The sequence below is a fragment of the Camellia sinensis genome, chromosome 6 (assembly GCF_055761805.1).
Source record: "Camellia sinensis isolate YWXY chromosome 6, ASM5576180v1, whole genome shotgun sequence".
NCBI classification, from domain to species: domain Eukaryota; kingdom Viridiplantae; phylum Streptophyta; class Magnoliopsida; order Ericales; family Theaceae; genus Camellia; species Camellia sinensis.
The window spans coordinates 141310962-141323239 of record NC_138966.1 but is presented as its reverse complement, the minus strand read 5'-3'; the positions used below and the strand labels follow the sequence as shown (position 1 = coordinate 141323239).

The 12278-nt window shown below is 34.6% G+C and overlaps 2 protein-coding genes across 2 annotated transcripts; both read left to right on the top strand.

The window, feature by feature from the left end:
* Positions 1-3695: 3695 nt before the first annotated feature.
* On the top strand, positions 3696-6864 carry LOC145793642 (uncharacterized). The gene is made up of 5 exons (XM_082876508.1): positions 3696-5483; positions 5696-5889; positions 5965-6270; positions 6353-6440; positions 6544-6864. Exons 1-5 carry the CDS (start codon positions 3696-3698, stop codon positions 6862-6864), a joined length of 2697 nt encoding a protein of 898 aa, XP_082732634.1.
* A 1665-nt stretch (positions 6865-8529) lies between these two features.
* Positions 8530-10471, top strand: LOC114297725 (uncharacterized). The gene is made up of 4 exons (XM_082876507.1): positions 8530-8859; positions 9715-9807; positions 9883-9987; positions 10091-10471. Exons 1-4 carry the CDS (start codon positions 8683-8685, stop codon positions 10469-10471), a joined length of 756 nt encoding a protein of 251 aa, XP_082732633.1. The 5' UTR covers positions 8530-8682.
* The last annotated feature ends 1807 nt before the right edge of the window (positions 10472-12278 follow it).

Below are 12278 nucleotides of genomic sequence, written 5' to 3'. Positions count from 1 at the left end.
AATTGGTGTTTCTGCCCAAGTCCACTCAAATTTAGTTTGAATTTTTGAATTTCTCCATAAGTATTCACTTAATTAAAAACTATATAGTTCAATCGTTAAAAAAAATTTAAGCTTGACTCAAGTTGCTTGGGTTGAGCCCACCTAAGTTTACAATTTTAGAAAGTGAGGTTGAAAGTTACATGATTAAATTTGTGACAAATTAAAAAAATAATAAATAAATTGTGAGATTTAAATTGTAAAATTTCAATCTTCTTTGTGTTCATAATTTGCATACAAAAATTTAACTATTTATATTATTTTGTATAAAAATATATTATTAACTTTTTTACATGCCGTGCGTAGTACGGGTTACCACTAATTTTTTTATAGAAAATTATAAATTTACTAACTCTAGTGAGTTAATTTCAATCAATATTCAGTGATTATTTTCATTTAAAAACACTAATGGCATTATTAATAGATCAAATTGACACAAAATTTAAAATTAAGGATCAAAATTGTGCCAATTGAAATTGTAGGGACCACAATGACACAAAAAAACAAAGTATAGGAACCACCTGTGTAATTTGCCCTTTAGATAAATTTAAAAAGTACAAAATTTATGAAAACACTATAAAAAATTCACTACATACAAAAAAATATAAAAATTTAGTACATTGTCATTTTTTTATTGATTTTTATTTTTCATAAATATTTAACATTTTAAGTATAGTTAAATTAAGTGTATCTAAAAAAAACAAATAACTCCAAATCATTTTCAAAAAATGAAATCAAATAAAATTGAAAGCTGAGAAGTTGAAAGGCTGAGAAGTTGGGCCCATTGTAGACCAAAAAAAACTTCCTCACAATCAATACATATCTAGAGGTTGAGAAGTTGAAAGGTTGTGATCTTCAACACCATCAAACTTCCTCTGCTCTTTCTCTGGTGTGCTTACAGTTGCAACCCACGGCTGAGGGATCGGCTGCATTCTTCCACAATCTGACTGGAAGGGACTCTCACGGTACACATGTATCCCTCTTTCCCTCCCTCTCTTCCCTCCCATTAGGAACAATCAATACATATTTATATGACCTTCCAATAAGCCGTATGTATGTGTGGGTTTGATCAATTGATTATCGTCGCTAGAAATTTATTCCACAACTATGGAATTATTTATTTATTTTTTTTTGCATGGTTGTTTTGAATCTGCGAGCGAGAGTTGTAAATAATGCTCTGGCGATAGAGATATGAACAGAGAAAATTAGCAAGCCAATGTTAGCACCGGTAATTATAGTTAATTTTATTAAGCTTTGATCCGTAATTTACCTCCAAATCCTTGTTTTGAAGGTTCTGTGGGGAGTTCATAATTCATTTTTGTTCATTGTTCACCATTGTAGAGTTTGTAGTGTTGACACTTTTTATACAGAATAAATCTACGCTAAAGACGGCTAACAGGGGATAGTCTGATATATAGTACAGATACATATATACATATAGCCACTTGATAGTTCAATATACAGTACAGATACATATACACATATAGATACAAACTAATAGCAAGACTGTCCACTATTAAACCTGACTAAACGATATAATTATTTATCTGATGTGTACACCAGAACTGACCTTGAATTAAGGAAAAGAGGAAGAAGAAAGTGGTGGAGAGGGCAAAAACGCTCTCCCTCTCTCTCTCTCAGCCGTGGACACATGCACATGGAGAGTGCCTAATTTCAAAACCTTAGGGGACGCCAATGCAATTTAACCTCTAGACTAAAATGTAAACATGAAACAAGAACAAATATGCTACTATCCACAAGCTTTTCTCTTCTTTTTTTAATTATAACAGAATGAGTTACTTTTGTGATTTGTCCAAAATATACACCACCAATATCATAATAAATACCCCCAACAAAAGATAATGCTTAAAACAACTTTACCTGCTGTGTTCTGTCACCATGAATGGTAGTAGCAGGAAACCCATTCATACACAACCAATGTTCCAGTGAATCAGCTCCTTTCTTCGTCTCCACAAAAACTAGAGTCAGAGCTTGCTGCAAAACCAAGTGCAGAAAAGCAACAATCATGTAGATAATGAAGGTCAAGTTTTAAAATTAGCTTAAAATATGAAACGCCAATAAAAATGTTAAACAAAAAATTTCCCTATTAACAACATTAAGAACACTAGCACTTGTATATCAAGAGATCAGCTCCTTTCTTTGTTTTGTTTATATATATATATATATATATTATCCTCTGTTTTGTTTTAAGTCAGCGGTTTGGTTTGTTTTGTTTATAATATGTAATGCTCTGTTTTGTTTTAAGTTATTCTCTCATAATTATATATATATATATATATATATTATCGGCATAGAATATATAATTTTTTATATATATTTTAAATGCACATATGCTCAATATATATATTTTTATATATATTATTTAAAGAGATTTAATCTGTCAGATTTTTTATTTTAGATTTTTTTTATTATTTTAATTTTTTTAATTTGTCAAATCTTTTTATTTCAGATTATTTTTATATCAGATTATTTTTATAGAGGTTTAATCTGTCAAATTTTTTTAAAGAGGTTTAATTGTTAAGTAAAGATGTTTAATAACAAAGAATGACAAAAATAACAAAAATCACTAACTTAAGGAAGACAATTTGACAACAACTGACCAACCTTAAACACACAACATTACCAAACAGGTCATGAATTAAGTAGTGACTTGAAAGCAATTTCTGTGTTCGTATTAATGCTAATAGTCCTAAAAATTTAAGCTTTTAGCACAGCAAATAAGGGTATAGAAAATTTCATAAAGCCACAAACCAAAACAACCAAACTGTTACATTCCACAAACCAACTTGGTAAAAGCACTTAAACATCAAACAGTAAATTAATTGAACCAAATTGAGCATAGTGAGAGTAGAGCACTAACAAAGGACAAAGTGGCTAGCTAATGACTACAAAATAAAAAATGATGAAAAAATATAGAGAAAAATTAGAAAATTACCATGGAAGACGACAAAAGGTAGAGAACATGTGGTTGTTAGTGTACAAGTCAAAGTGAAGATAAATAATTCCATGGCTTGGTTTGAACTTAGAGTTACTAAAGAACATATCAAGTGTGATGCTGTTACATGATAAGTTAAGTAGTGTGTACAAAGATCTCTCCTAAAAACTTAATGAATGGATAGAGGAAAGAATTAGTAACTCTAAGTTCACCTTCTCTTTAAAACAAAGGCAATAAAAATAAGAAAATAGAAGAAATGAAAGGAAGAACAAATAATATTGTGCCTGATTATCTTCTTTTCCAATTATATCGTTATTAGAGAAATCTGAAGCCACAGTTACACACCATAATCAATATTGCCTCTATAAACAATCCAATCAACTAAGATTCTTTTTATTTCTTCAAAAATAACTAGTTTCCTAAATGAGCAAATTTTCTTTTATTCCTTTTAATGTACTAATGTTGTAAACTTGTCAGGAACCATTTTTTTTTCCTACTCTATCCTTTCCCATAATACTTCCATCGTAATCTATGTTATATACTTGGAGAACTAAGGAAAGATTAGAGATAGACAACGTCATATGATTTTCTTTGTATGATACACATTGTGCATTCCTAAATGGAATAGGTTAATAGTACACATGATGCATTTTATGACATAAACAAATTAAAAAAAAACTTGATCTTTCATTTGTGATCAGACATGGACAAGAGTTGGATTGCATTGGGTAAGACACTTGATGGAAGGATGAGTCAGCCATTTATTGATGAGGTGACATCATTTATCAAATTTGCAATGGCAGTTGTTGACCAGGAAGGTAAAATTCCGTGCCCATGTTTGAACAGTGTGAACTATTATTCCCAAAATCTTCGAAATGTGCAAATTCATTTGCTTCAATATGGGATTATGAAAACGTACACTATTTGGCATGAGCACGGGGAACCACGTGTATCAAATGAGGCTCATCATGAAATGGCAATTGATGAAGATGAGGTTTTAGGTGGTATTGATGCCTTAGTGGAAGATCGAATAAGAGGAGAACCCAACGATGCACCCCAAAATGAGGAAGTACAAACGTTTGATAAACTGTTGAATGATGCCAAACGTGAGGTGTACTTAGGTTGCACAAACTACACTCTGTTGAAGTTTGTCATCGAGCTGCTTAATATGAAGGTAACAAACCACTGGAGCAATAAGTCGGTTAACACACTATTGGAGTTTTTAACAAAACTTTTACCAAAAGATAATTTGGTTCCAAAGTTATTTTATGAAGCTAAGAAAATACTTCGAGATTTGGGCTTGTCATATGAGTTAATTGATGCTTGTATAAATGATTGTGTACTCTTTTGGAAGGAAAATGCAAGGTTAGATAAATGTCCAAAATGTAAGGCATCCAGATACAAGATCAATCGTGGCAGGGGTAAGAAGATTCCCCATAAGGTGTTGCGGTGCTTCCTATTAACACCAAGGTTGAAAAGATTGTACATGTCAAGAAAGACTGCTGAGGACATGAGATGGCACAAGGAGAAACATATAGATGACGGAGTATTGAGACATCCCGCCGATAGTGATGAATGGAAGGAATTTGATGTGCAACATCCTCAGTTTTCCCTGGAGCCTCGAAATGTGAGGCTAGGGTTGGCTGTTGATGGGTTCAATCCTTTCGGGAACATGAGCAACTCGTATAGTTTATGGCCTGTAGTACTCATTCCTTATAACTTGCCACCTTGGTTGGTTATGAAAGATCCCTTTCTTATGATGTCACTACTTATACCTGGAGAATCACAACCAGGGATCGATATTGATGTCTACATGAGACCTCTGGTGGATGAGTTGTGGGAAAATGGTGCATTATCTTACGATGCTGTAACTGGTGAGTCTTTCCAGATGCGTGCAGCTTTGATGTGGACTATACACGATTGGCCCGCATTTGGTGACATATTTGGGTGGAGAACAAAGGGTCATTATTCTTGCTACACTTGCAATGACGAACCATATTTTCAATCCTTGAAAGGTAAGACTACATACACTAACCATCAATGCTACTTGCCTCAAAACCACCCCAAAAGGCGAAAGAGTAAGGCTTACAATGGTAAGCATGAGAAGCGAAAGAGATCTTTAAAGTTACTAGTGGAAAAGATATTAGAGCAATTGGATAGAGTGACAGGTGTCACATATGGGAAGCATCCAAGAAATAAGAAAAGACTCCGTCAGGCACCAAATTGGACAAAGGTAAGCATCTTGTATGAGTTACCATACTGGAAGAAACGGAAGCTTCGACACAACATTGATGTTATGCACGTCGAGAAGAATTTTAGTGAAAATACCTTTGGAACTATGTTAGGCATTGATAGAAAGAACAAAGACACCGACAAAGCACGGATGGACTTGGAAGATATGGGTATAAGGAAAGAGTTGTGGTTAACATGTCGTCCTGATGGAACTTATGTCAAACCTAGGGCGATCTTTTCATTGACCCCTGAAGAGAGGGTGGGTTTCTTTGAGTTCTTGAAATCAGTGTAGCATCCGGATGGCTATGCTGCAAACATATCAAGATCAGTGAATGCGAGAAATGGTAAATTAACAGGCTTGAAAAGTCATGACTGCCATGTACTCATACAACGGATTCTTCCAATTGGGTGCGTGGTTACGTAGACAAAGAGATTAGTAAAACACTATTTGAGTTAGGTAGCTTTTTCCAGGATTTGTGCTCAAGGACACTGCGCTGTAATGAACTTGAGAAACTAAAGGAACGTATAGTACACATATTATGCAAGCTTGAAAAGATCTTTCCTCCAGCCTTCTTTGATGTGATGGTTCACTCGGCCGTTCACTTGCCGCGTGAGGCTATTCTTGGAGGACCGGTGCAATATCGATGGATGTACCGGATTGAAAGGTAATTGTTAAATTGAAAGGTTCGTAATTATATGTTGCATGTGTAACCTTGCTCTTAACTATTTCTCTTTTCAAGGTTTCTCGGAGCTTTAAAAAAGTTTGTTACAAACAGAGCTCGACCAGAAGGTTCAATCGCAGAGACTTACATTGTCAAAGAGTGCATCACTTTTTGTTCAATGTATGTTGATGGGATCGAAACAGTGCATAATCGACCTGAACGAAATCAAGATCGTGGCGAACGTCACAAAGGGTTAACTGTATTCACAGAAACTGCCCGTCCTATTGGCCTAATCACAAGGGATGCTGATATGTCACAAGAATATCGTGATATGGCTCATTGGTTCTTGTTGAACAATAGCCCCGAGATAGAGAAGTATCTAGAGTATGTTTATCATTTAAATATGTGTATTCTTAGCTTTGTTAATGTAGTTAGCAGTGCATAATAATCACATTCTTTTGAGTAGGATACACAAAAATCTATTACGGACTCCATCTGACCAAGGCATAACCCGTATACAACAACAAGAGTTTCCCAAGTGGTTTAAAGACCGGGTAAGGCATTTTCAATTTTAAGACATGATTAAAAATTTGTATAAGATTTGATCATTTATTAATTTATTTTTACTATCTTAATGTACGTTATATGTTAATGTAGATAAATATATTGAGAGAAGAAAAGTCACCAGAAACAACCAATGATTTATGGTCGTTAGCAAATGGTCCAAATTTACTAGTAAAAGAGTACTCAGGTTGCATAATCAATGGCGTACAGTTTCGTACAAGAGAAGTAGACAATCGCCGTAACAGTCAGAATAGTGGTGTGCTTACGGAAGGGGATCATGAAGGAGTGACGCATGAATTTTATGGTCACTTGTGCAATGTTTGGGAATTAGAGTACATGTGTCATAACAAAGTTGTATTGTTCCAGTGTGAATGGTACAACACAGGAAATATAGGTCGAAGTAGAACATTGTGAACCGATGATTATTGCACAAGTATTGATGTCACAAGTCGGTGGTATCAACACGACCCTTTCATCTTGCCTAGCCAGGCTAAGCAAGTCTTTTACCTAAATGATACCAAATGGGGACAACCTTGGTAAGTTGTTCAACGAGTGCAACATAGGGGTGTCTTTGATGTACCAGAGGTAGGTGATGGAGAATCATTACATGAACCAGAAGAAAACGATGTGTTCCAACAAGAAAATATTACCGATGTTGTTCCAATTGACATCAGCCCTAATGTTCAATGTTATAGAGATGGTGTTGAAGCAGAAGTTGTTACAAGGGTTAGGTCATCTGATGAAACAATGACACAGAAAAGAGCTGACAAACAAAATGAAGAGTGTGACGAACCTGATGTGGATTACGATATGGATCTTGATGTAGACTAGGATTTGTAGTTATTTTGCACTTTCTATATGAACATTGTTCTTAATTAATGTAGTTGAATTTCAGTTGTGGGGTTCATCCACTGTTATGTAAGTTTATCATTGATTGGTCATATTGTGTGTCTGATGGCTTTGTAATTAATTTGTTTTATGATAAGTAAATGGTAAAAACAAAAATCATCCATATCACTCTTGCCATATTTCAATGATTTAGAGCCTATATGACATATCCACTTGTTGAGATTGTTGTTGCTTTATGCTTTATGTATAGAAATATATAATTATCTTTTCTTTATATCTAATGTTCAATTATGCGTATCCACCAAAAAAATGTTCAATTATGCTTTATAGTTGGGCAAAATGGACGCTACAAAAAAGCAATTGACCAAACCAAGTACCGCAACTAAGAAGGTAACGAACTATGAGAAACAAAGAATGAAGAATATTAATAAAAACCGTGAGAGAATGAATGCTCTAGGAGTGAAGAATATAACAACTTGTTTGAAGGCTACGGTTCAACATAAGAAATTGAGGAAGGAAAAACAAATACCAATTGAGGAAAATGATGATGATTATCGACCGTCAGAGGCTGAAGATGGAAATGACACTGAAACCTATGATTCGTTTGGGCATGAGGTACTATACATTTATGTATTGTGAAATATTTTCTTTCTTGTTACTTTCAATTCATACACACATAGACATGTATATCTTTGTATATATATTCATATTTTATTATGTTATTCAGCTGTTAGAGATACCGTCGATAGCCCGTTCACAATCTCATCATGAGGCATTAACCCACGCATTAGAAGATGGGGATACCTCTTCACGTCCTGAGGTGACTAGCAATCCGCCACCACCTCTCAATGTGGAGCCTCAACTTGAGGTGACTGCTGGTAATACTATTGGTAAGACACACTCTTTATTTACATTGATTTGAGATCTTAATTAAATTTGTTCACATACTATTTCAATATTATGGCTTCACAATATCAGCTGCTAAGCGTGCTCGTGGCCCGACTCGAGGCAAAGAGGTTCAAGGCCTGGTTGATAAAAATGGAAAGCTTATCATGCCTATCCCTCCAGAATTTCGTGCACCGGTAGGGGACTATGCCTCAAAACTAGCCTCAAAGATTGGTGTAGAAGTGCGAACTCGTTTACCAAATCCAAGTGTTCGTAGGTGGAAGTATGTTGATGCCTCCGTTAAGGAGGCGATGTTTCAATGCTCGAATGTAAGTTCGTTGTCTACTTATAGGAGATTTTACTCATTTTTATAATAGGTTAGAAATCTTAATTATTTATTGTAATTATTTTATTTTTTATAAGAATTATCTATGACTTATCTATTTTTTGCAGGATCAATTTGATTTACAAGGAGACCCTGTTGATATAGAGAAGGCAATGAACACAAAATTTGGTCGGAGATTGAGTAACCATACCTATAGGCTGCACAAACAATTCATGGAGCTGAAGGAGGCTAAAGGGGATGAGTATGCAAGAAACCACCCACCAAAGAATGTCGATCCTACCAAGTGGATAGATCTTATTGATAAAAAGTGGAACACTAAAGAATTTCTGGTAACATTTTCATCTTTTTTATTATATTAGCGAAGAAAGAATTTGATTAGAATAGGGAGAGATTCTAAAACAACTAGAAAGAACACAATCAATTTGCTGTGAAATTCCATATGTATTCTTTTCCCTTTATCTTCTAGGCATGTAAGTGGAACATAATAAAAACCAAATAAGTGGAAAAATGAGAAAAGGAAACTATTAAACATGGATTGGAAGGCTCGCATAATAGGAGATTAATTTATGGTTCCTTAAAGTGCATCTTTCACATAATAGAATAAAGAACTAAGATTTCAGTTTCTATGATTGTATTAATTTTCTGTTTGTTCTTGGGTTTGGTCTGAAGTTTCATGATAATGGTAAGCAACTAGCTAAGTAACTAATATAGGGTATTGAGACAGAACTTTAGATTTGATAGAGTTGCGGAAGAAAGAAAGGGTTATGAGTTTGGTATCAGTAATTGTTCCATATCTTGTGAAATGTAAATGGATTTTTTCACAATCTATCTTGCCCATGCTTATATGCCCCCTATTTGTGAACGGTGTAAATTACTCGTTTTTCTTTTTTCACCCAGAAAAACCATCTTATGATGAAATCTCAACAAGTCCTCTAATCTATTTTTCACAGAATTGAATGAAACTAGTGAATAATTTGAAATATCTTTTAAGTTGAAATGATATATAGGAAAATGATAGAGAGGAACAATGCAATTTCTTTATTATCAACCATTAAATTTGTTTTACTAGTGATACATTTCATTGTTATATTGGTTCATTATTCCTTACAGGAACAATCAAAAGCCAACATATTTGTCTTACTAATGATACATTTCATTGTTATATTGGTCATTCTTCCTTATAGGAACAATCAAAGGCCAACATCGCGAACAGAGAAAGGATGTATACAAAACATAGGTGTGGTTCTAGGTCAATCCCTGTTAGAGTAGAAAAACTGGTACGTATCCTTGCACTTTCAGAATTATATTAGATTCTTAGCTTTATTTATTGAATATTTGGTCTATCGAATTAGGCACGAGAAAAGAAGATGCTACCTGATCTAGCAGAGTTGTACAAGGAAACTCACTATAATGAGAAAACACATGAGTGGATCTCATCTCAAGCTCAGTGTAATTATGTGAGTATATATTGTAATTTTTATTAACAAAATTTTAGAATACTATTTGTTATAATCTTATTTAATTTTCTAATAATTATTTAATTTTTTTTATATTTAATAGGAAAATATGATACAGACACAGGCTGATCACCTTTCACAGCCAGGATCAACCCCTTTGACTGCAGAAGAGCTATCAATCAAAGTCCTAAAGCCAAGGTCTGGCTATGTGAAGGGACTTGGCATGAGACCTTCATTCTCTATTAGGAGAGCCACTACCATATATGCTGAAACAAATGATTATGTGAAGCGCCTTGAGATGCAAATAGAGACACAAAAGGAACAAATACAAATGCAGAACAATAAAATAGAAGATCTTGAAGAGGGTAAGAAGAAGCAAGGGGAGATAATGGCTGATGTTGTCAACTTTTTGAGGACCAAAGGATTCACTGGACACTTTGGAAATGGAGGGGACTCATCCACAGGTGGACATACTTCTTGGTAAAGTATATTAACTTTAATATAACAAATTTTATAAAAGAATACATGTTTGAAGAATTAGGAAGTAATGGAAACATGCATATGACATCCAATTTGTACAAGTGCACTGTAACGCCCTCAAATAATAACAATAAACCCATCAGATAAGACATGCATTTACATTTAAACTAACCGCATTCCTTTCATTCATTAGAATTCCATTACATAAGTATTACATGTTAACATCAAAACAAAATGCCCTACGGGCTTACAGCTTTCCAAGTTAACACTTGGTTTCAACAAAAGAGTACTAACTCGTTTACACATTAAGCCCTTGGCCTGAAATTACATGTAATACATCAAAAGTAAAACGACAAAAACTATGCCTGCCACTAGTCTCCCAGCTATGTCCTTAGAGGTGGCATGCTTCCTGCACCTGAAAATGATATTCCCATATAGGGTGAGCCACAGCCCAGTAGAAATACACTAAACCAACCATGGACAATGACTAAAACATTAGCAATTGATAGTTGGTCAACACTGATACAATCACATAAATTACATATTTATGTCAACGACTTACAAGTCCCAATTACTTTTCATTTTCCCTTTTTCAACAGATAAGCATGCTAGCTCTATCATCATTTCCACAGATATGTATAAAACTATATCTCACATTCAGATAAGCATAAAAGCTATATCCACATTCTCAACAGATATGTATATCAACAATATCCACAGATAAGCATATAAGCTATATCCACACTCTACAACAGATATGTATAACCACAATATCCACAGATAAGCATATAAGCTATATCCACACTTCACAAAGATAAGCATATGAGCTCTATCTTCACTTCTCTAGACAAGCATATGAGCTCTGTCTACGGAGTTCATCCCCTATCTCCTCCCAATACCTATCCGGTTTAGAGGTACATCCCCTATCTTCCCCTAAACCGCGGAGTACATCCCCTATCTCCTCCTCTACACATAACGTATATAAACACATTGGTTCTATATACAATCACACAATACACACAATTAATGTATTCTATCAACCGTCAAGTTCCATGACACATTCCATTGATTAGTTTCAGTTTACCTAATCATCATGCATTGTCTACAACAATCACGACTATCCTCCACCGATAGCCCAAAGCAGTTATTTCTAAACAGAAAATAAATGCACAAATGGATATTCAATCAACATTTCATTTCCTCATTTCTCACCAATTAATTATTCCAATTAATTATACAATGTAATTAGGCCATTTTCCATAATTACCATTTCAACCCTTAGGTCCCATTTTCATCAATGATTCAACAATCATTCTATTCTTTTCATGCCAAACATGCATCTAGGTTTATTATGAATAAAACCCCAACTTTTGTAAAATTACACAAAAGTCCCCAAACTTTCACAAAATTACCAACCAAGCCCAACATCTCAAAATACCAAAATTTAAAGACAAAACCCATAGAGAGGAGTAGGATATCCCTACCTCAAATTTGGAGTCCCAAAGGAGAAGACGACAAAACCCAACGTGCTCCAAAACTCGAGATTTTCAGATTAAAATGAAGCCCTCGACGATCAACAACTTTTTTGTAAAGGCCAAAGGTGAGTAAATCACTCCTACTAGATCAAAACCTAGAGAGAAGGTAGAGTCTAGAGTGAGAGGCTCAACAATGGTGATTTTGGAAAAGTAAGAGAGAGAAGAGAAAGTGAAAAAGTGATTTGAAAAGTCACAATTTCGGGACTTTAACCCAGGTCTCCGCTCGAGCGTAAAACACCCCGCTCGAGCGTCCACTCACAGACTTCCGCTCGAGCG

Bases quoted from the DNA above. Each gene is read 5' to 3' on its own strand.
- LOC145793642 (XM_082876508.1), top strand. From the start codon at position 3,696: ATGGACAAGAGTTGGATTGCATTGGGTAAGACACTTGATGGAAGGATG. The intron at 5,890-5,964 runs GTAATTGTTAAA...TCTCTTTTCAAG, and splicing joins TGGATGTACCGGATTGAAAG to GTTTCTCGGAGCTTTAAAAA. The intron at 6,441-6,543 runs GTAAGGCATTTT...ATGTTAATGTAG, and splicing joins CCAAGTGGTTTAAAGACCGG to ATAAATATATTGAGAGAAGA.
- LOC114297725 (XM_082876507.1), top strand. From the start codon at position 8,683: ATGAACACAAAATTTGGTCGGAGATTGAGTAACCATACCTATAGGCTG. The intron at 8,860-9,714 runs GTAACATTTTCA...TCTTCCTTATAG, and splicing joins GGAACACTAAAGAATTTCTG to GAACAATCAAAGGCCAACAT. The intron at 9,808-9,882 runs GTACGTATCCTT...CTATCGAATTAG, and splicing joins CTGTTAGAGTAGAAAAACTG to GCACGAGAAAAGAAGATGCT.